The 24,736-nt window shown below is 43.5% G+C and overlaps 1 protein-coding gene across 1 annotated transcript in view; it reads right to left on the bottom strand.

Moving 5' to 3' along the window:
• MAML2 (mastermind like transcriptional coactivator 2) overlaps positions 1–22,291 on the bottom strand; it is a 235,251-nt gene extending 212,960 nt beyond the window's left edge. The window contains exons 1-2 of the mRNA XM_073582951.1: positions 21,937–22,291; positions 18,292–18,850 (exon numbers count right to left, since the gene is read on the bottom strand). Of these exons, the coding sequence (XP_073439052.1) occupies positions 18,292–18,717 (426 nt within the window). The 5' untranslated portion in view covers positions 18,718–18,850; positions 21,937–22,291. The remainder of the gene's footprint in view (positions 1–18,291; positions 18,851–21,936) is intronic.
• Between the last annotated feature and the right edge of the window lie 2,445 nt (positions 22,292–24,736).

Below are 24,736 nucleotides of genomic sequence, written 5' to 3'. Positions count from 1 at the left end.
ATCACTATCTCTTTGACGTGAGGGAGGAAACCTGTGCAAACGCAGGGATAACATACAAGGGCATCTCATAAAATTAGAATATCATCAAAAAGTTAATTTATTTCAGTTCTTCAATACAAAAAGAGAAATATATATATATATATATATATATATATATATATATATAAAGATGAGAATGTGTGTGTGTGTGTGTGTGTGTGTGTATGTATAAAGCCATGCCCACTCCACATAGCCCCGCCCGCTGGCGAGTGGAGTGCAAGGTTGCAGAGGGAAAGTGCGGGATGTGGGTGGAGAGCAGAGCTGCGAGGGAGAGAGCGGGACACGGGTGGAGAGCGGGGCTGCGGAGGATAGAGTGGGACGGTGCGTGGAGAGCAGGGCTTTGGAGGCAGAGAGCGGAGCTGTGGAGGCAGAGAGCAGGGCTGCAGAGGCAGAAAGCAGGGCTGCGGAGGCAGAAAGCAGGGCTGCGGAGACATAGAACGGGACGGCGCATGGAGAGCAAAGCTACAGAGGGAGAGAGCGGGACGGCAGGTGGAGAGCGAGGCTGCGGAAGGAGAGAGCATGATGGCGGGTGGAGAGCGGGGCTGTTAAGGGAGAGAGCGGGACGCAGTTGGAGAGCTGGGCTGCTGAGGGAGAGAGCAGGATGGCCAGTGGCGACAGAGGCTGCGGAGAGAGATCGGGACAGCGAGTGGAGAGCAGGGCTACAGAAGGAGAGCGGGACAGCCAGTGGAGAGCAGAGCTGCGGAGGAATAGAGCGGGGCTGTGGAGAGCGGGGCTGTGGAGGGAGAATGTGGTACAGCAATTGGAGAGTGGGGCTGCGGAAGGAGAGAGTGGGAAAGTGGGGCTGCTGAGGGAGAGAGCAAGATGGCCAGTGGAGACAGGGGCTGTGGAGGGAGAGAGTGGGAGAGTGGATGGAGAGTGGGGTCGCTGAGGGAGAATGCGGGATGGCGGGTGGAGAGCTGGGCTTCGGAGGGAGATTGCGGGACAGCAAGTGGAGAGCAAGGCCTGCGGAGGGAGAGACTGGGACGGCAGTTAGTTACTATGCCCGGGCAACGCCGGGCTCATCAGCTACTATATTACATAGAGTCATTACAGACAGAGTGATCTATTTCAAGTGTGTATTTCTGTTAATGTTGATGATTATGGCTTACAGCCAATGAAAATCCAAAAATCATTATCTCAGTAAATTAGAATATTTAGAAACGCGTATATCTGCACAGAGATCCAAGCTTCAGAGACTGGGAGTTCTGTGGAAACTGTTTGGGTAAGAATACAAGGACAGAACAATGGAAAGGACACCATTGTAGGCATTTACTACAGGCCGCCTGTGCAAGCTGAAGATATGGATGAACTCTTTACGCATCAAATGGCCAAGTTCTCCAAAAAATATGACATAGTTGTCATGGGAGATTTCAACTATCCAGACATTTGTTGGGAATCTCTCTCAGGCAAAACTAACAGGTCAAGGAAATTCTTATCCTCTCTTGCTGACAACTTTATCTTCCAAAAGGTAGGGGAGAAAACAAGGGGAACTGCTACCTTGGATTTAATCCTTATAAACAGGGAGGAAATGGTTGAGGAGGTAAAAGTGGCTGGGACCCTAGGAGGTAGCGACCATGCTATTTTAGAATTTTGGATAACTAGAGGAGGAAGACCTGTGAAGACTCAGACGTCAAGGTTAGATTTCAGAAAGGCAGATTTTAAGGATTCAGAAAGAGAATTGGAGGGATCCAATGGCTGGATATCCTTAAAGACAAAAATGTCCAGGAAGGATGGGAAATCTTGAAAAATGAAATTCTCAAAGCACAATTGTTAACAATTCCGAAAAGAGGAAAGAATAGGAAGCATTTAAGGAAGCCAGGATGGATGAACACAGAACTTAAGCACATGCTAAAAAGGAAGAAAAAAATGTTTATAACATGGAAAGAGGGAGGCATATCTAAAGAAGAATACAATGCTGTCTGCAGAACCTGCAGGGCACAAATCAGATTACTAAAGCTGACAATGAATTGAGGCTTGCAAGAGATGTCAAATGCAATAATAAAGGATTTTGGGGATATATCAAAAGTAAAAGAAAAGAAAAGATGCTATAGGATTTTTACAGGATGAAAATGATGACATGGTAAGACAGGATGTTGAGAAGGCCGAACTTTTAAATTCCTATTTTGCATCTGTTTTCTCTCAGAAAGGAAATGTAACGTCAACTGTTCTTCACTGTCCTATTAAGGGAATAGAAGAATCCAGGATATCTATAAACAGAAAGATAGTGAGGAAACACTTAGCTAACCTAAATGAATTCAAGTCTCCAGGTCCAGATGAATTACACCCCAGAGTACTGAAGGAGATAGCAGAAGAAATTTTTGAACCCCTCTCCATAATCTTTGAAAATTCTTGGAGAACAGGAGAAGTCCCAGAAGACTGGAGAAGAGCAAATGTTGTTCCTATCGTCAAAAAGGGGAAGAAGGTGGACCCAGGCAACTATAGGCCGGTGAGTCTGACTTCTATACCAGGAAAGATCTTTGAACAAATTATTAAACAACATGTATGTCAGTACCTGGATAAGAATGAAGTGATTAAACAGAGTCAGCATGGGTTTGTAACTAATAAGTCATGGCAGACTAACTTAATTTCCTTCTATGACGGAATCAATGATTGGGTGGATCAAGGAAATGCTGTAGATATAGTATATCTTGACTTCAGCAAAGCATTTGACAAAGTCTCTCATACAATCCTTATTGAAAAAATGACTAAGTATGGAATGGACAAGGCAACTGTTAGGTGGATTCATAACTGGCTTAGTGATCGGACCCAAAGAGTGGTCGTAAATGGCTGCACATCCAGTTGGAAGAATGTCTCAAGTGGGGTACCACAGGGCTCTGTCCTGGGCCCTGTATTGTTCAACATCTTTATCAACGATTTAGATGAAGGAATTGAGGGTAAACTGATTAAATTTGCTGATGACACAAAGCTAGGAGGGATAGCTAATACTAGAGAAGAGAGAGAGGATTCAAAAAGATATAAATAAACTGGAGAAGTGGGCAGCAACTAACAGAATGGTTTTTAACAGGGAAAAATGCAAAGTACTACATCTGGGCAATAAAAATGAAAAAAGCATATACAGAATGGGAGGAATAGGGCTAAGCAACAGCACATGTGAAAAAGACTTGGGTATACTAATAGATCATAGACTGAATATGAGTCAACAGTGTGATGCAGCAGCAAAAAAGGCAAATGCAATTCTAGGATGTATTAACAGAAGCATACAGTCTAGATCACATGAAGTCATTATTTCCCTCTACTCCTCTTTGGTCAGACCTCATCTGGAATATTGTGTCCAGTTTTGGGCACCACATTTTAAAAAAGACATCAACAAACTGGAGCAAGTTCAGAAAAGAGTGACCAGAATGGTGACCGGTCTGCAAACCCTGTCTTATGAGGAAAGATTGCAGGATTAGGGATTGTTTAGTTTGCAAAAGAGAAGACTGAGAGGAGACTTAATAGCTGTCTACAAATATCTGAATGGCTGTCACATTGTAGAAAGATCAACTTTATTCTCATTTGCACAATGAAAGACTAGAAGCAATGGGATGAAACTGAATGGGAGGAGACACAGATTAGATATTAGAAAAAACTTTTTGACAGTTAGAGTGATCAATGAGTGGAACAAGCTGCCATGAGAAGTGGTGAGTTCTCCTTCAATGGAAGTCTTCAAACAGAGGCTGGACAGACATCTGACTGGGATGATTTAGCGAATCCTGCTTTGAGCAGGGGGTTTAGACCAGATGGCCCAGGAGGTCCCTTCCAACTCTACGATTCTATGATTCTATGATAACACCAGATTGAAAAAAATATTTTAAAATCTGAAATGTTGGCCTACTGAAATGTATGTTCAGTAAATGCACTCAGTACTTGGTCAGGGCTCCTTTTGCATCAATTACTGCATCAATACGGTGTGGCATGGAGGCGATCAGCCTGTGGCGCTGCTGAGGGGTTATGGAAGCTCAGGTTGCTTTGATAGCAGCCTTCAGCTCATCTGCATTGTTGGGTCTGGGGTCTCTCATCTTCCTCTTGACAATACTCCATAGATTCTCTATGGGGTTAAGGTCAGGCCAGTTTGCTGGCCAAACAAGCACAGTGATACTGTTGCATGTAAACCCGGTATTGGTACCTTTGGCAGTGTGAACAGGTGCCAAGTCCTGCTGGAGAATGACATTTACATCTCCAAAAAGCTTGTCGGCAGAGGGAAGCATGAAGAGCTCTAAAATTTCCTGATAGATGGCTGCGTTGATTTTGGTCTTAATAAAACACAGTGGACCTACACCAGCAGGTGACATGGCTCCCAAAGCCATCACTGATCGCCTCCATGCCACGTGGCATTGATGCAGTAATTGATGCAAAAGGAGCCCTGACCAAGTATTGATGGCATTTACTGAACATACATTTCAGTAGGCCAACATTTCGGATTTTAAAATCATTTTTCAAGTTGTTGTTATAAAGAATTCTAATTTCCTGAGATAATGACTTTTGGGTTTTCATTGGCTGTAAGCCATAATCATCAACATTAACAGAAATAAACACGTGAAATACATCACTCTGTCTGTAATGACTCTATATAATATGAATTTCCATTTTTTTTTATTGAAGAACTGAAATATATTAACTTTTTGATGATATTCTAATTTTGGAGCTGCACCTGTACAAGCTCCTTGCAGACGTTGTCCTTGGTGGGATTTAAACCCAGGACCCCACCGCTGCAAAGTAACAGTGCCAACCACTGAGCCACCATGCTGCCTCTATTCCATTTATTTATTAGTGTAAACATTATGTATTTTTCCATTTGATGTCCTGGAAAACGAAAAAAAAAAAAAACCAAGTACTGTGAAATTGTTTCAAAAATTCCACCACTGTTTTTTTGAGTTTCGTTTCTACAGAGTACATTCTGCAGTTCGATTACAGAAATACCAAACTTGTCTAGATTTTTATCTTTTTTCACAGCGTTTAACATACGGATTGAATAATTACATTTTTTAAGAGCAAACTTTTCTGGACACAATTATATCAAATTAGTTTTTTTTTTAATTTTATTGTCCTCAATTGAATCTGTGATCGTTCAATTAACTGAAAGGTCACCATATATAGTGTAAATCACCTGTGCCTGAGCTTCAATGACGACCAAGATGGCTGTTACAGGAGCCTTTACCGAGCCCTGAGATGCCATGCTAAATCATCAGAGTCTTGCAATCATGAGGGGGCATTTAGGTAGTTAAAGAGGAACTGTCACTTGCTAATAACACTGAGTTAAATACCTTGTAAAAATTCCGAACCTCCCTTGATTTTTCTGGGTTACGCTTTTTCACTTCATTTCATAGATTTTCACATTTTTTGCTTTTGGTGCTCAGTATGTGAAATCTCTGACTTTAGTTCAATTGGGAGTTTCTTCACAGTTTTCTATAGGGATGTGCACTTGCACTTCTCCTTCCTAGACGCTGTTAATCACAGCTAAGCAGCGACTTATCGTGAAGGAAGATTGGAAGCATCTGGGAGGGAGAGATGGAAGTGCCCGTCCCTAGAGAAGACGGTGACGAAACACCCGATTGCATCACAAGCAGAGATTTCACATATTGCATTTCAAAAGCAATAAATGTGAATATGTCTGCAATGCAGGAACGCAACATAAAACAGAAAAAAAGTGGCAGAATCGGGTGGAGCTCAAGAATTTTTACAAGGTATTTCACTGAATTTTTTTAGAGCAAGTGATAGGTCCTCATTAAACTACAGTGATTGGGGCATGGTCCGGCCACTGTAGTTAGAGGCAGATGCCAGAAATGTATTACAGCCGACATCTGCCAGGCATGAAGGAAGCTCACTTACTAAGCCGGTTTTAGAATTTGCTTAACGACCACTGATGAAGATTTACAAAAAGGAATTTTAGATTAAAAGGTAATAGGGTGAATCAGCCATAAAACACCTTTAAATTACTTTTCTATGGACTTAAATTTAGTAACTATGATGCTTTTTAGCAAGGCACAATATTAATAGAAAGGTCTAACCTTGGTTATGCACGCTCTCATTTGGTAAATACCTATTTTGCCAATAACATAACAATTTTAAATCCTCTTCTCATATAACTGTGACTTGTGCTGTTCCTTTCTCACTGGTCCAAATGCTGTACTGTCTCCTGTCCTGCCCATGGGGTTGTGTTTGTTATTTAACTCTCCCAGGCTGCCTGAGTATTCAGGTATTTGGCATTCTGCTATAAGATAGCTCTACTACATCACTGTCCTAGCTCTGCTACACTGCACCACCATGCAAACTGAACTCGGCTACATTGCTTTGCCAGATCTGCTACACTGTACCGCAACATCAATCTTAGTGAATTGAAGACTGCTGCATTGTCTTCACACCATCGTATCGCTTGGTCAACTCTTTTACATTGTGGTAAGAATCCAGTTATATTGTTATATCTCTACTACACTGTTTTGCTAGTCACGATCCTGCTCTGCTAGTATTCACAGTCCCAGCCCTGCTAGTCTTCACAGTTACAGCCCTGCTGTCTTCACAGTCCCAGCCCTGCTAGTCTTCACAGTCCCAGCCCTGCCAGTCTTCACAGTCCCAGCCCTGCCAGTCTTCACAGTTACAGCCCTGCCAGTCTTCACAGTTACAGCCCTGCTAGTCTTCACAGTTACAGCCCTGCTAGTCTTCACAGTTACAGCCCTGCTAGTCTTCACAGTTACAGCCCTGCTAGTCTTCACAGTTACAGCCCTGCTAGTCTTCAGTTACAGCCCTGCTAGTCTTCACAGTTACAGCCCTGCTAGTCTTCACAGTTACAGCCCAGCTAGTCTTCACAGTTACAGCCCTGCTAGTCTTCACAATGTCAGCCCACTAGTCTTCACAGTTACAGCCCTGCTAGTCTTCACAGTTACAGCCCTGCTAGTCTTCACAGTTACAGCCCTGCTAGTCTTCACAGTTACAGCCCTGCTAGTCTTCACAGTTACAGCACTCCTAGTCTTCACAGTTACAGCATTCCTAGTCTTCACAGTTACAGCCTTCCTAGTCTTCACAGTTACAGCCCTGCTAGTCTTCACAGTTACAGCATTCCTAGTCTTCACAGTTACAGCATTCCTAGTCTTCACAGTTACAGCCCTGCTAGTCTTCACAGTTACAGCACTCCTAGTCTTCACAGTTACAGCATTCCTAGTCTTCACAGTTACAGCATTCCTAGTCTTCACAGTTACAGCCTTCCTAGTCTTCACAGTTACAGCCTTCCTAGTCTTCACAGTTACAGCCCTGCTAGTCTTCACAGTTACAGCACTCCTAGTCTTCACAGTTACAGCCTTCCTAGTCTTCACAGTTACAGCCCTGCTAGTCTTCACAGTTACAGCACTCCTAGTCTTCACAGTTACAGCCTTCCTAGTCTTCACAGTTACAGCCTTCCTAGTCTTCACAGTTACAGCATTCCTAGTCTTCACAGTTACAGCACTCCTAGTCTTCACAGTTACAGCCTTCCTAGTCTTCACAGTTACAGCACTCCTAGTCTTCACAGTTACAGCACTCCTAGTCTTCACAGTTACAGCACTCCTAGTCTTCACAGTTACAGCCTTCCTAGTCTTCACAGTTACAGCCCTGCTAGTCTTCACAGTTACAGCACTCCTAGTCTTCACAGTTACAGCATTCCTAGTCTTCACAGTTACAGCCTTCCTAGTCTTCACAGTTACAGCCCTGCTAGTCTTCACAGTTACAGCATTCCTAGTCTTCACAGTTACAGCCTTCCTAGTCTTCACAGTTACAGCCTTCCTAGTCTTCACAGTTACAGCCCTGCTAGTCTTCACAGTTACAGCACTCCTAGTCTTCACAGTTACAGCATTTCTAGTCTTCACAGTTACAGCATTCCTAGTCTTCACAGTTACAGCCTTCCTAGTCTTCACAGTTACAGCACTCCTAGTCTTCACAGTTACAGCCTTCCTAGTCTTCACAGTTACAGCACTCCTAGTCTTCACAGTTACAGCACTCCTAGTCTTCACAGTTACAGCATTCCTAGTCTTCACAGTTACAGCACTCCTAGTCTTCACAGTTACAGCACTCCTAGTCTTCACAGTTACAGCATTCCTAGTCTTCACAGTTACAGCACTCCTAGTCTTCACAGTTACAGCACTCCTAGTCTTCACAGTTACAGCATTCCTAGTCTTCACAGTTTTAGCCCTTCAACATGGGCTCAGAATCTCCGCTGCAGCCCATTCTCCATCTAACTACTCAGGGCCACCTATCTGTGCTGGTCAAGAACTGTTAAGCAGGTGAGACATAATGTTCCCCTGATATTTCTCGAAGAAATATAATAGATAAATTGACAACTGTTGGTTTCCAGATGAGGCTCAGTTCCTGTACACTCTGACACTATCCAATCCAATCAGTCAGTATCAAGCCGTGTAAAGAAGGAACCAACGTATTGATAAGATAAATGGCAACATCTAGCTGTCAATTTATTAATAGATTTCTAGGAGGAACAACTGAGGAATTGCAAGATGTCGAAAAGATACTCCGAAATTCTTATTAGGAATATTAGCATTTCACATGTAAAGCGCCATGGAATAAATGGCGCTATAATAATAATAAATAATATTAATTTAGGAAAGCAGGTCAGAAGGGTCAATAGGTCTTCTTTTAAAAGAGAACCTGTCACCAGGTGAAAAACGGCCATTATTTTGTCCCCCTCCCCGTGGTGTCTGCTGTTTTCTGTTTTAAATCTGCCATACGGTTCCAGAGATATGGACCCTTGGTAAAGACCATAAGAATTAGCGCTAAATGGAAAGACCCATGTCTCTGGATTTGTGTGGCAGATTTAAACAATAAATCAAAAGGCAAAATACTCAGGACAGAAGCAAGAGAAAAACACGACAAATACCTGGACACTTTTCACCTGGTGACAGGTTCTCTTTAAAAAAAAAAATATTAATTTTGTATGCTGGTACCCACCACTAGGGGGAGCTCACTACATAGAGCATTATTATTGGACGCGATGGATACATTTAGGGTGGCCGCCCTCTGCCTTCAAAACAGCATCAATATTTCCAGGTACACTTGCACACAGGTTTTGATGAAAGGCCATTCCAAAGATCTTGGAAAACTAACCGCAGTTCTTCTGTGGACTTAGCTTGGCCAAATCGTTCTGCTTAAAATCAGAGATGTCTTGCAAGGCCATCAGCTAAGAAATGGCAGCAACTGTTTGGAGAAGTCTGGCCAGAAGTGGTTGTCATGGAAGAATTGCAGCCAAAAACCATATATTTGACATGGAAACAAGGCCAAGTGACAAGAAACATATGACTTCATCGTTCCATATCCAGGAATCAAACCTACAACCTCTATCATTGCAGGCAGCAGCTAAAGCTAGGCTGGTACACAGAAATACATTGATATATACACTGTATCTCTATGCTCCTTGTGAAAAAAGCAGGTGGTAAGGTTCTGGATGGCAGATATGTGCCACTGAGGTGGTTGGCCTCAGAATTGCAAAATCTGTACTGGTAACCTTAGGTTACTGAGAAGGTTAATTTCACTGTATTTTAGGTCTGGGATTTAGGAGCAACTAAAACAGTCTGGGTGGAAAAAGGTTATTCTTATAATCCACCCTGGTACTTACAGGCCTAATAACAGCAGCTGGGTGGTGCTGGAGCTGAACAGAGGTGTATTTGTCCGGTGAATGCATTTAATACTACTTTGGCTAATTCTGCCTGGAAAACAGATAGGTGAGGCTGCTACATTTACTCCTGTGCAACACACTTGCCTACAACTTTTGTACAGTACTGTATATATAAAGCTTCATAGAACTTCTTCAAAAAAAGGACTTAAAAAAAAAATAAACAATAACTTCTTGCAAAAAAAATAATCCAAGCAATTGATGAGTCTCAGTTCATGAATATATATCTGGAGATCGGCTCTGTGTCAGCGGATTGTCCATCATGGACATGATGGCTCCGTCCCGTGTGAGCTCATCGGGAAACCGATGCCGAGAATCAGTCGTCACTACATCATGAACACAAAAACAGCCTGAATGAATCACACAGTAACACTAAAGAGAGTTTATCCGAAAATGCCATGTGTACCAAAACAGAGAAAAATAAAAGGGCCAAATTATAGCAAATTTATATCCGATATTAGACAGAAATTTCACGTCTTTCTTTTAGAAACAGCGCCACCACTGTCCATGGGTAACGTCTGGCAGTGCAACTCAGCCGCAGTCACTTAAATAGACTGCAAATACCTGACCTGGATTTTGGTGCAGCTCTATACAGTGGCATGTGGAAGATTGGGCACCCATGGTCAAAATGACTTATTGTGAACACCCAAGCAAGTTGAAGATGAAATGATCTCTAAAAGGCCTAAAGTTAAAAAGGTATTCCCATCTCCAAGATCCTATCCCAATATGCAGAAGGTGTAATAATAATATGAGCAAATACTTCCAATTAGAAATGTAGTATAGTTCTTCTGATTCGCTAGGTCACTTACCTAATGCAGGGCTCTGTAGTAGTTTAGGTATCCATAGTTATGACCACTTATATATTAACAGTTAAGTTAGTTAGACGACTCTTAGTGGTCATAACCATGGATACCTAAGTTACTCCAATGACCAACATGGGGTAAGCGATATAGCGAATCAGAAGAACTATACTACCGTACATTTCTAATTGAAAGTATTTGCTAATATTATTAGTATTATTATTACTACTATATATTGGGATAGGATCTCCATACAACACAAATTTCCAAGGGTGCTCAAACATTTGCATCGACCATTTTCCTTTTTGTAATTTTTAAAATGTAAAAGATGAAAAAATATATATATTTATTACAAAGGAAATCTGTCATGTTTAACTTTAGGCCTTTTAGAGATTATTTCATCTTCAACCTGCTCAACTGTCCACAATAACACTAATTTTGACCGGGGGTGCCAAAACTTTTACATGCCACTGTACGCTTAGAAAGCATAGGAATCCTAACAAATACACAACAGAACCCCTTATGATTCAATTAGATCTTTCAGGATTAATTTGAAAGAACAGATGTCATGTAACTATTCAGCAGTCTCGTTGTCATTACAGACAAGATTACAATGACTGATAACACCTCTATATACAGTAGATAACACCGAATCCACCATTCACAACAGATGATATCACAGCTCACCTCCTCCTCCTGTACAATGACTGATAACACGTCTATATACAGTAGATAACACAGAATCCACCATTCACAATAGGTGATGTCACAGCTCACCTCCCCCTCATGTACAATGACTGAGAACACCTCTACATACAGTAGATAACACCAGATCTACCATTCACAATAGGTGAAGTCACGGTGGCTCAGTGGTTATCGCTGCAGCCTTGCAGTGCTGAGTCCTGGGTTCGAATCCCACCAAGGACAACATCTGCAAGGAGTTTGTATGTTCCCCCCGTGTTTGCGTGGGTTTCCTCTGGGGACTATGGTTTCCTCCCACATTCCAAAGACATACTGTGATTATGTCACAGCTCATCTCCTCCTGTACAATGACTGATAACACCTCTATATACAGTAGATAACACAGGATCTATCATTCACTATAGGGGATGTCACAGCTCACCTCTTCCCTTCACAATTTAGTTTCCCAAGAACAGAGCATGCTCAGATAACACTTCTGTACAAAACTAATAGGGTCTGAGTCAGTCTATTGTTGCTAATATCCATCTAATTTAGGAACCTTAAATTAATGATCTAGAAAAATTAAATCAAAGACAAATAAAAATGAATAGAATATGAAAACCCGCTTTAAAAAAATAAGACATTTTCTGATGGAACTTGCCCTTTAAGAAGAGAAGTTTATTTCACCAACACCAATTTCTAAGGCTGGTTTCACATTAACGTTTTTTTGCGCAGCGCATCGTGTGCGCACCTATCTTTAACATGGCGTGCGCATGGTCTGGCGTGCGCATGGTTTGCATGCGCTTGTATGTGTTTTCGTGTGCATGCGTTTTTTTAAAGGTGTGCACCTAGGCACGCCAGACGCAACCTGCTGCACTTTTGGGTCCGTCCAACAGCGTCAAAAAAATGCTTGCGCACAGAATGCGACAAATAACGCATTACAGTCTATGGGAACGCAGGCGAGCGCATGGACATGTGTACGCCTGCGTTTGCAAGCGCATGCGTTTTAAGAGATAACATGGCTAGAAACTGGTTAAAACGCATGCGCCTAAAAAACGCAATCGCATGCAAAACGCATGATGCGTTTTTTTTTACATGCGTTTCTATTGCGCACGAAGCGCAGCGCTAAAAACACTAATGTGAAAGTAGCCTAAAATACTGCAACCTTTGGTTGCAACAAGTTTTGCAGAAAATGAACCCTTAGGCTACAAGCAAATGTGTAATCATCTACAAGTTATTTGTACGCTTTTTTCTTTCATAAATTCAGCTTGCATAATATCCCTACATAGTGCCAAAACAATACTGCAATATACAGCTAGAATACCACCACCTTATAGTGCTCAAGTAATATGCCGCAGAGTCCGCATAATATCACCATACATGTAATGATCACGATTGCAGAGGGTGTGAGTGCAACCGGGCGCGTGCGGGAGGGGAACCTGCTGACGCCAGCGGATGTACATCTGAGGATGCGCATTCAGCTGAAATGTAACCCTGGATGGGGAAGAGGACACATACCAGGAAGGAACCCAGAATGGGGGGAGACACAGATACCAGGAAAGAACCCAGGATGGGGGGAGACACAGATGCCAGGAAGGAACCCAGAATGGGGGGAGACACAGATACCAGGAAAGAACCCAGGATGGGGGGAGACACAGATGCCAGGAAAGAACCCAGGATGGGGGGAGACACAGATACCAGGAAAGAACCCAGGATGGGGGGAGACACAGATGCCAGGAAAGAACCCAGGATGGAGGGAGACACAGATACCAGGAAAGAACCCAGGATGAGGGGAGACACAGATACCAGGAAGGAACCCAGAATGGGGGGAGACACAGATACCAGGAAAGAACCCAGGATGGGGGGAGACACAGATGCCAGGAAAGAACCCAGGATGGGGGGAGACACAGATACCAGGAAGGAACCCAGAATGGGGGGAGACACAGATACCAGGAAAGAACCCAGGATGGGGGGAGACACAGATGCCAGGAATGAACCCAGGATGGGGGGAGACACAGATACCAGGAAAGAACCCAGGATGGGGGGAGACACAGATGCCAGGAAAGAACCCAGGATGGAGGGAGACACAGATACCAGGAAAGAACCCAGGATGAGGGGAGACACAGATACCAGGAAAGAACCCAGGATGAGGGGAGACACAGATACCAGGAAATAACCCAGGATAGGGGGGAGACACAGATACCAGGAAATAACCCAGGATAGGGGGGAGACACAGATACCAGGAAAGAACCCAGGATGGGGGGAGACACAGATACCAGGAAAGAACCCAGGATGAGGGGAGACACAGATACCAGGAAAGAACCCAGAATGGGGGGAGACACAGATGCCAGGAAAGAACCCAGGAAGGGGGGAGACACAGATACCAGGAAAGAACCCAGGAAGGGGGGAGACACAGATACCAGGAAAGAACCCAGGATAGGGGGGAGACACAGATACCAGGAAAGAACCCAGGAAGGGGGGAGACACAGATACCAGGAAAGAACCCAGGATAGGGGGGAGACACAGATACCAGGAAAGAACCCAGAATGGGGGGAAGACACAGATACCAGGAAAGAACCCAGGATGGGGGGAGACACAGATACCAGGAAGGAACCCAGAATGGGGGGAGACACAGATACCAGGAAAGAATCCAGGAAGGGGGGAGACACAGATACCAGGAAGGAACCCAGAATGGGGGGAGACACAGATACCAGGAAAGAACCCAGAATGGGGGGAGACACAGATACCAGGAAAGAACCCAGGATGGGGGGAGACACAGACACCAGGAAGGAACCCAGAATGGGGGGAGACACAGATACCTGGAAAGAACCCAGGAAGGGGGGAGACACAGACACCAGGAAGGAACCCAGAATGGGGGGAGACACAGATACCTGGAAAGAACCCAGGAAGGGGGGAGACACATATACCAGGAAGGAACCCAGGATGGAGGTGGGGGAAGGACACATACAGTGGAGAAAATAAGTATTTGATCCCTTGCTGATTTTGTAAGTTTGCCCACTGACAAAAACATGAACAGTTTATAATTTTCAGGGTAGGTTAAGGTTAACATTGAGAGATAGAATATTAAAAATAAAATCCAGAAAATCACATTGTATAAATTATATAAATGTATTTGCATTTTGCAGTGAGAAATAAGTATTTCAACCCCTACCAACCATTAAGAGATCTGGCTCCTACAAACCAGTTAGACGCTCCTAATCAACTTGTTACCTGCATTAAAGAAAGCTGTTTTACATAGTCACCTTTATAAAAGACTCCTGTCCACAGACTCAATCAGTCAGACTCTAACCCCTACAACATGGGCAAGACCAAAGAGCTTTCTAAGGATGTCAGGGACAAGATCATAGGCCTGCACAAAGCTGGAATGGACTACAAAACCATAAGTAAGACGCTGGGTGAGAAGGAGACAACTGTTGTTGCAAAAGTAAGAAAATGGAAGAAATACAAAATGACTGTCAATCGACATCCATCTGGGTCACCATGCAAAATCTCACCTCGTGGGGTATCCTTGATCATGAGGAAGGTGAGAGAGCAGCCTAAAACTACACAGGGTGAACGTGTTAATTATCTCAAGGCAGCTGGGACCACAGTCACCAAGAAAACCATTGGTAACACATTATGCCGCAAAGGTTTAAAATCCAGCAGTGTCTACAATGTCCCCCTGCTCAAGAAGGCACATGTGCAGGCCCCGTCTGAAGTTTGCGAATGAACACCTGGATGAGTCTGTGAGTGATTGGGAGAAGGTGCTGAGGTCTGATGAGACAAAAATTGATCTCTTTGGCATTAACTCAACTCACCGTTTTTGGAGGAAGAGAAATGCTGCGTATGACCCAAAGAACACCATCCCCACTGAAGCATGAAGGTGGAAACATTATGTTTTGGGGATATTTCTCTGTTAAGGGCACAGGACTACTTCACCGCATCAATGGCAGAAAGGATGGAGCTATGTACCGTAAAATCCTGAGCAACAACCTCCTTCCCTCCACCAGGACATTAAAAATGGGTCATGACTGGGTCTTCCAGCAAGACAATGACCCAAAACATACAGCCAAGGTAACAAAGGAGTGGCTCAAAAAGAAGCACATTAAGGTCATGGAGTGGCCTAGTCAGTCTCCAGACCTTAATCCCATAGAAAACTTATGGAGGGAGTTGAAGCTCCGAGTTGCCAAGCGACAGCCTCAAAATCTTAATGATTTAGAGATGATCTGCATAGAGGAGTGGACCAAAATTCCTCCTGACATGTGCGCAAACCTCATCATCAACTACAAAAAACTATTGTTTGCCAACAAGGGTTTTGCCACCAAGTATTAAGTCTTGTTTGCCAGAGGGATCAAATACTTATTTCTCACTGCAAACTGCAAATATTTTATATAATTTATACAATGTGATTTTCTTGATTTTTGTTTTTGATATTCTATCTCTCAATGTTAAAATTAACCTACACTTAAAATTATAGACTGTTTATGTCTTTGTCAGAGGGCAAACTTACAAAATCAGCAAGGGATCAAATACTTTTTCCCCCCAATATATACAGCAAAGAATCCAGAATGGTGGGGGGACACATATACCAGAATGGAACCCAGGATGGGGAGGAGGGGAAACATGTACCAGGAAGGAACCCAGGATGGGGGAGGGGGAACATATACCAGGAAGGAACCCAGGATGGGGGAGGGGGAACATATACCAGGAAGGAACCCAGGATGGAGGAGGGGGAACATATACCAGGAAGGAACCCAGGATGGAGGAGGGGGAACATATACCAGGAAGGAACCCAGGATGGAGGTGGACACATATACCAGGAAGGATCCCAGAAAATGGATAATGTACCTCTGGTATAAAACACACTATATGGAGAAAAGCATTGGGAATCAAGTCTTTACCATTGAATGTCCTTCATTGCAGGACATATACACCTCACTCCTGTGTATAACCTTTGGCCCCTCACCCCCGATGTATAGCGTCCAGCCCCTGAACACTGGTGTATAATGTCCATCCCCACAACACTGGTGGATAACATGCAGCTTCTCGTCTACAGTGTTTAATATCCAACCCCATTGCCTCCGGTGTGAAACAGTCCAGGGAGCACTGCATGGCATGTAAGTCTCCATACAGCAGCTTGGTGCACTCCTTATAGGACTATTTTCAAATTATTAAATTGCTGTTATACAGCATAAAAAAATAAGCAAGCTTGCAACTGACTTGATTTTTCTATCTGCACTCATTCTCTTGCAATGACATCTGTTATCTTACATGGTGTACAGCTGGTTTCCATGAAGCTCAGCTACCATTGCCTGCCTAGAAACGGTCCGAGAGTGAGCAGTAAATTACATTCAAAGAGAGGGGTTAACTCTTGACATACCAGCCACCTCATGCAGCCCATTAATTTCTAGTTCAAATCTGCTGTTATCTCCATGTGCAAATACAGGGATAATAGTGTAGACTCAGAACAAACCACTGATATCTGAATGTGAAACAGCAGACCTTGTGCTGAGCTTTATAGTTTTACTAATATCACAACTCTGCTGCCCACTAAGGGTGGTTTCACATTAGCGTTTCAGGGCACAGTGACGGCCTGCACACCGCCGCCGCTAAGCCCCACCCCTGCCACGCCTCCTCCGGTACCTCCGCCTACGGGCGCATGACGCTGCATGCGTCCTGCGTCCCCTATCTTTATCACTGGGGACGCAGGCCGTGCGCAGTATGCATTTGGAGGCGCATGCGTCCTTTTGACAGTGCGCCGACCAGCGCCAAACGCAACCTTTTGCAATTTGGTTGCGCTCGGCGCACAGTCAAAAGGACGCATGCGCCGCCAAACGTATACTGCGCACGGCCTGCGCCCCCAGTGATAAAGATAGGGGACGCAGGACGCATGCAGCGTCCTGCGCCCATAGGCGGAGCTACTGGAGGAGGCGTGGCAGGGGTGGGGCTTAGCGGCGGCCATGCGCAGGCCGTCGCTGCGCCCTGAAACGCAAATTTGAAACCACCCTAAGACTGTCACTGACAGAGGAGTGGAAGTAAAAAATGTCATGATCCAGTCCAGAGGTTTTTTTTCTGCTGTCTTCTCTTTGAACTGGTCATGCGGGGGTTAATCCCATCTGCCTCGTTTTGGAGCTTGCTGGGCTTTTTTAGTCTTCAGCAGCTTGCCGGCCAGCATCAGCTATACTGCAAGCTTCCAAGCTAGTGCCTCTGACCTGTATTCCGTTAGTGTTCCTTCTGCCCCTGATTACTTGGACTTGTGTATGACTCTGCTTGATCTCTGGACTCTGAATCTGGTTTTTCCGTTTCTGATACCACGCTTTCCGACTGGCTTTTGACCCTCTGGCTTGTACCCTGACAACGCATTATGTCTTATGTTTCTGATACCACATTCCTGGTAGGTTCTGACTTCTTGCTCATCCTTGACTACGCACTTGCTGTCTCCATTTGTACCTCTGCTCCTGACAGTTGCTGACTTCGGCTAGTCTGACCACTCTTTTGTTACCTGTGACACCTGTGCTGTTGCTGTGTGTGCAACCTCGCCTCCCTCACCAGCACCCCCTGGTGGAGATTGCGCTGTACTGCACTGCAGCAGCACGTTACAACAAGACTGTAGAGCTGTGAACTACTCAAGAGACAACATGAGAATACCTCTTTTAAAAAAAAAAAAAATCTGACCTCTTAAAATCACTCGCCTGACCAACGATTTGCCTACTTTGAACTGATGAGGTGCAAAAACCACTGAGACAGGTGTCTCCAAATAGAGTTATTTTCCTTTTGGAGAAAATTCTGATTTAGGCTTATATCCCAAGTCTTGCTGCAAGGCTTTTTAAAGGGAACCTGTCACCATGATATAGAGCAGGAGGAGCAGCTGAGGCGATTGCTAGATGGTTGTAAGAAAATATTCAGTATAACCTGTTTTTTTTTTAATCATTTAACCCTCTGCTCTTCCTGGGATTTTTGGTAAAGTGGGAGGTCCAATCAGTGACTGACAATTTTTTTTGTATAAGTGTGCGCACAGATATAGCTGTCAGTCACCAATAGGACGGCCCTCGGGACCCACGCATCCCAGAAAGAGCAGAGGTTTATCATGTGATAACATGTAAGACGTGACGTGTTACTTACAGCGATTAGAGCAGAGTTTCGCTGGCCCAGTCCATTAGAAGCTTGCTGGCCTCCATTAATGTCATTGCCCTCGTCATTGAGCAGTGGCGGCTGCTGTGGGTGATGGTGGCGGTAGTCTGGCAGTGCAGCACAGGAGCTCTTGCTGTGTTTGCTGCTTTTTCTGGTGCCCTGGCCATGCTGGACAAGGGTCAGCAGCTGCAGGGTGTTCTCCCGTTCTCGATCAATGCTTTCCGCCCTGCTGCGTTCATAGCGACCCTCGCAGTTTATTTGATGTTGGCGACAAACTGCTATTCGAGCTCGTAACCGCTCCACTATGGCGTTGTGCAACCGGGGAGCCACCGTTCCTCCGCCGAGCAGACCCACATTAGATACTCCTCCAATGGCAAGAGTCCCCGCCGGGGCCTGAGGGGGCGCTGTTTCCCCCATAATTCTGGAGGCGCGATTTCCAAAATTCAGTTACAGGCAAAGTTGTATCCTTACTGCAACATAAATGGAGGAGAAGACACCAAGAGATGGTCCAGGAATCAGCACCGCGGATTTATCCCAAAGGGATGAGATCCTAAGAGGGAAAACAGACACCGTCCATCACAAGAGAGGACAATCAGCCGCGTGTGCAGGACACCGAACCCTAATGTTCTCTAATACTACTCAGCTCTTATATCTGCTCCTGGGAAAGCTGGGTGACAACCAAAATGGAGAACAGGAAGATCACCACGGCTAAACTACCAGGATGTGCGAAGATCGCTGCAACATTATCTTACAATGGTGACGTTACTGTACTGTAATACTGCTGCGTGCATCATCTCTATACACCACTGTGTGCATCATCTCTACACACCACTGCGTGCATCATCTCTACACTCCACTGCGTGCATCATCTCTACACTCCACTGCGTGCATCATCTCTATACACCACTGCGTGCATCATCTCTACACACCACTGCGTGCATCATCTCTACACTCCACTGCGTGCATCATCTCTACACTCCACTGCGTGCATCATCTCTATACACCACTGCGTGCATCATCTCTATACACCACTGCGTGCATCATCTCTACACACCACTGCGTGCATCATCTCTACACTCCACTGCGTGCATCATCTCTATACACCATTGCGTACATCATCATCTCTATACACCACGCCATCAATGCGTGCATCATCTCTATACACCACTACATGCATCATCTCTACATACCACTGCGTGCATCATCTCTATACACCACTGCGTGCATCAACTCTATACACCACGCCATCAATGCATGCATCATCTCTATATACCACTCCACCACTGCGTGCATCATCTCCATACACCACTGCGTGCATCATCTCTATACACCAAGCCACCACTGCATGCATCATCTCTATACACCATGCCATCACTGTGTGCTTCATCTCTATACACCACTGTGTGAATTATCTCTATACACCACTGTGTGCATCATCTCTATATACGACACCACCATTGGTGTGCATCATCTCTATACACCATGCCATCACTGTGTGTATTACCCCTGTACTGGGTCATACTGTGTAGTATCCCTGTACTGGTACACCACTGTGTGTATTGTCCCTGTACTGTGACATCACTGTATATTATCCCTGTACTGTGACATCACTGTGTGTATTATCCCCGTACTGTGACGTCACTGCGTGTATTATCCCTGTACTGTGACGTCACTGCATGTATTATCCCTGAACTGTGACGTTACTGTGTGGATTATCCCCGTACTGTGACATCACTGTGTGTATTATCCCTGTTCTGTGACATCACCTGTACTGTGACATCACTGTGCGTATTATCCCTGTACTGTGACATAATTGTGTTTTATCCCTGTTCTGTGACATCACCTGTACTGTGACATCATTGTGTGTATTATCCCTGTACTGTGACATCTCTGTGTATTATCCCTGTACTGTGACATCATTGTGTGTATTATCCCTGTACTGTGACATCACTGTGTGTATTATCCCTGTACTGTGACATCACTGTGTGTATTATCCCTGTACTGTGACATCACTGTGTGTATTATCCCTGTACTGTGACATCACCGTGTGTATTATCCCTGTACTGTGACATCACTGTGTGTATTATCCCTGTACTGTGACATCACTGTGTGTATTATCCCTGTACTGTGACATCACTGTGTATGTATTATCCCTGTACTGTGACATCACTGTGTGTATTATCCCTGTACTGTGACATCACTGTGTGTTTGATCCCTGTACTGTGACATCACTGTATGTATTATCCCTGTACTGTGACATCATTGTATGTATTATCCCTGTACTGTGACATCATTGTGTGAATTATCCCTGTACTGTGACATCACTGTGTGTATTATCCCTGTACTGTGACATCACTGTGTGTATTATCCCTGTACTGTGACATCACTGTGTGTATTATCCCTGTACTGTGACATCACTGTGTGTATTATCCCTGTACTGTGACATCACCGTGTGTATTATCCCTGTACTGTGACATCACTGTGTGTATTATCCCTGTACTGTGACATCACTGTGTGTTTGATCCCTGTACTGTGACATCACTGTATGTATTATCCCTGTACTGTGACATCATTGTATGTATTATCCCTGTACTGTGACATCACTGTGTATGTAGTATCCCTGTACTGTGACATCACCGTGTGTATTATCCCTGTACTGTGACATTACTGTGTGTATTATCCCTGTACTGTGACATCACTGTGTGTATTATCCCTGTACTGTGACATCACTGTGTGTATTATCCCTGTACTGTGACATCACTGTGTGTATTATCCCTGTACTGTGACATCACTGTGTGTATTATCCCTGTACTGTGACATCACTGTGTATGTAGTATCCCTGTACTGTGACATCACTGTGTGTATTATCCCTGTACTGTGACATCATTGTGTATATTATCCCTGTACTGTGACATCACTGTGTGTATTATCCCTGTACTGTGACATTACTGTGTGTATTATCCCTATACTTTGACATCATTGTGTGTATTATCCCTGTACTGTGACATCACTGTGTGCATTAGTTTATTTAAAGGAGACAACCCCTTTAAATCCTGCATGACAAAATCTGCAGTGCGTTACGAAGCAGCAGAATGGAGGCGATTTTACCAAATCTCATTAAAAAAAAAATAAATCTGTAGCAGAAATTGACCCGCGGTGCGGATTTTGAGTCCGGATTTTCGCGGTGGATTTAACCCTTCGCCATACATGCGGTTCCATGTGTAAACATGTGAATTGCGATTCACTTTTCCGCTGCGATATCATTTGTGTGCGCAAACGTGCGCCCCAGCAAAAAGTGATTGTCACCCAGCTTTCCCAGAAGCAGATAGGTGTCTAGCCACACCGGAAAGTCGCACAGAAACCGGGTTCCTCAGGCCATGCTGAGATTTGTAGTTCTTCAACTACTGAGAAGCTGAGACATCTTTGTAATCAAAAGACGTATAGATGTAGCGGGGCCGAACTGATCGCGACGTAGCAGAGGCGAGTTTGTCATGTGACACTACTGATGATATCCTTCAATGCTTTTACATAGGACTGCAGGTCAAACCTGCTGCACCATCTGTGAGATCAATGCACTAAAAAGTGAACTGGTGATCTGAGCTCTGCTCCATCTGTGCACTTCCCCAGCAGCCTTACCTTATGAGACTCCAGCCTGCACCCTGCGATGGGAGGAAACATGCATTCTTCAGTGAGGGAGCAGTGCAGGAGATTTTCCCAGGCTCTTGTTCTTCCCAATGTCCTCTTCTCCCAACTTTCTCCAACTTCCAGGCAAAGTTTCCCCAGCTCTGCTATATGTGCACAGTGACCTCCTATAGGCACCAGCATCAGCCTGGGACTGGACCTTGGAATTTTGGAACTTTTCTGGCTGCTGGTTGTCAGCCCCGTCCGCTCTTACTCACTGTGCCCTGCACTTTCCCCACTACACAGACTTTCATTGTGTGAGAGTCTGGGGAAGCTTGGTATGGACACACATGCTCTATGGCGGCATCTAGCGGACAAACGTTGTAACTGCAGCTTCTGCGAGCAGGAATGGAAATCAGTAATGCACAAGAGTGCCATCTGGTGGACATTAGTGAGAATGCAGTCCGAACTTAATAGAAGTAGCCAAATAAAAATTATTATTATTATTATTATTATTATTATTATTATTATTTTTTGAAATGTATCCCTCTTTAACACCTTGGGGACCACAATAATATATTTTTTTCTTCCTCGTCATTTCAATTGTCAACTTTTTTGGGGGGGCGATATAGGTGTATGAGGCTTTGTTTTTTTTTTTATTCCTAGATGTTTTTGTTTTCAAATAATTTTATTGGTTTTTTAGAAATAAACAGGGTAGGGAAAGGAAGGGAGGGAAGGGAGTGGGGAATAAACAACCTTGTACAGGTACGGAAAAAAATTTTAAAAACTAGAGAACCCACAAATAGGCATAGAATAACATATACCGAATAACAACATTAAAGAAAAAAAAATCGGCAATCCTTATTATGGGGTAACATTCTTGGAAGGAGATACAGCTCCCAGTACTAAAGTGCCCAGGTTTAAACTTCAAAATATAGTGCCTCTTGTTAAGTCTATTTGATATGAAATTTGCTGTTCCAGGTCTTCCATTTTTTTGAGTATTTGTGAATGTGATTGTTGTTAATCGCAAATCTGCGTTCTAAATCGCTGTTCTGGCCTATCTTGTCAAGTATGTCTGAAAACTTGGGAACCTCTGCTTTCTTCCACCATTGTGCTAACATGGTCTTGGTCACTAAGAGGATGTGTACGATAATGTGTCTTACCGAATCATCAAATTGTTCCATGTCTAATGAAAGAAGTGCTCATTCGGGTGTAATTGTGAAGTCCTTAGCAATGAGGTTAATGTGCTGCGTGACATTCCTAGATGTTTTTAACCCCTTCCAACTGCTTATTTTTGATGTTGCGTTTTCGCTTTTTTTCTCCACTTCTTCTAAAAGTCATAACTTTTTTTTCATTTTCCGCCGACACATAACCGTACGCGGTTGTTGGTTTTTTGTTTTTTTTTTCAAGACAAGTTGTAGTTCAGAATGACGATATTTGTTTTACTATATAAAGTACAGGAAAATGGGGGGAACAAATGCAAATTAGATGTAAAAAGCCTAAATTTCATCAAGGTTTTGCTTTTACGGCATTCATCGTGACTTGGTACCAGGAGAATACATGAAAAAAAAAATCAGAAATTTGTAAATAAAAACAGTTTGGTTTGTGTCCCCATTTTCTGAGAACGGAAGCCTTTTTTTTATTTATTTTTTTAATCAACGGAGCTGTATCAGATTGTTCGTTTTGTCGGCGAGCTGTCATTTTCATGGTAATATTCGTGTGTACATTCAACGTTTCAATCACTATTTTTTGCATTTTTGAAGAGCAGTGTATTGCCCTTTAAATAGGAAATCTAGCATTTTGATTGGGTTCAATAATTTTAGATTTATGCATAATTTTCTGAACACTGTGATACTGAATACGCTTTTTAGAAAAATATTTTTATTAATAGGTAAAATTAGATTTGATTGCGAAAAAAAATCCCCAAAAAATAAATAAAAAAATAATTAAATATATATATACTACAATTGACCAATTGATTGCATGATATGGGGATCTAATAGATAAAAGAAAGGTGTTTATATATTAACATATATTGACATATATTACATACTTGTTTAAAATATTTAAAATATTTTATATACAGCTCTGGCAAAAATTAAGAGACCGCTGCACAGTTTTATAAAAATCAGCTTCTCTACGAGTCTGACAGCCATTCCATTCTAGTGTCAGTTGAATTCCAACCAGAGGACACCTCATTCTACTTAATGTGCTTCTGATTAGGTGATCACCTGAACCAAATCTTATTTTACAAAGGAAAGTATAAAAAAACTCTGCTGTGGTGTTCACAATCCTCTTGCAATAGGGCAAGCTGGATGGCAAAACAAGTGCTAGTAACATCCCAAAAGTAATAGGAACGAAAAAATAACTTTTAACCATGCCAAAGGAGTTGAAAAGAAGAGTCTTGATTAAGGAAAATAAGGGCTCAATTCAGGCTTTACTAGCAGAGGGATACAGTGAGCGTCATTTTGCCTCCATCCTTAAAATTTCTAAAACGACAGTCCATTACAACAAGGTCAAGCAGCAGACATTGGGGACAACAAAGCTACAGACCCACAGAGGGCAAAAACGACTCTCCACTGACCGGGATGACCGTCATCTTATTCGAATGTTACTCAGCAACCGCAGGATGACATCAAGTGACCTCCAAAATGAATGGAAAATGGCAGCTGGGGTGAAGTGCACGGCAAGAATAGTTCATAACAGGCTCCTAGAGGCATGGCTCAAGTCATGTAAAGCTAGAAAAAAGCCTTTCATCAATGAGAAGTAAAGGAGAGCCAGGCTGACGTTTACCAAAGACCATAAGGATTGGACC

This window comes from Dendrobates tinctorius, unplaced genomic scaffold, assembly GCF_039654945.1.
Source record: "Dendrobates tinctorius isolate UK_male_01 unplaced genomic scaffold, ASM3965494v1 ptg000075l, whole genome shotgun sequence".
Classification (NCBI taxonomy): domain Eukaryota; kingdom Metazoa; phylum Chordata; class Amphibia; order Anura; family Dendrobatidae; genus Dendrobates; species Dendrobates tinctorius.
Note: the sequence above shows the minus strand (reverse complement) of the source record. Positions and strands in the feature narration are given on the sequence as shown.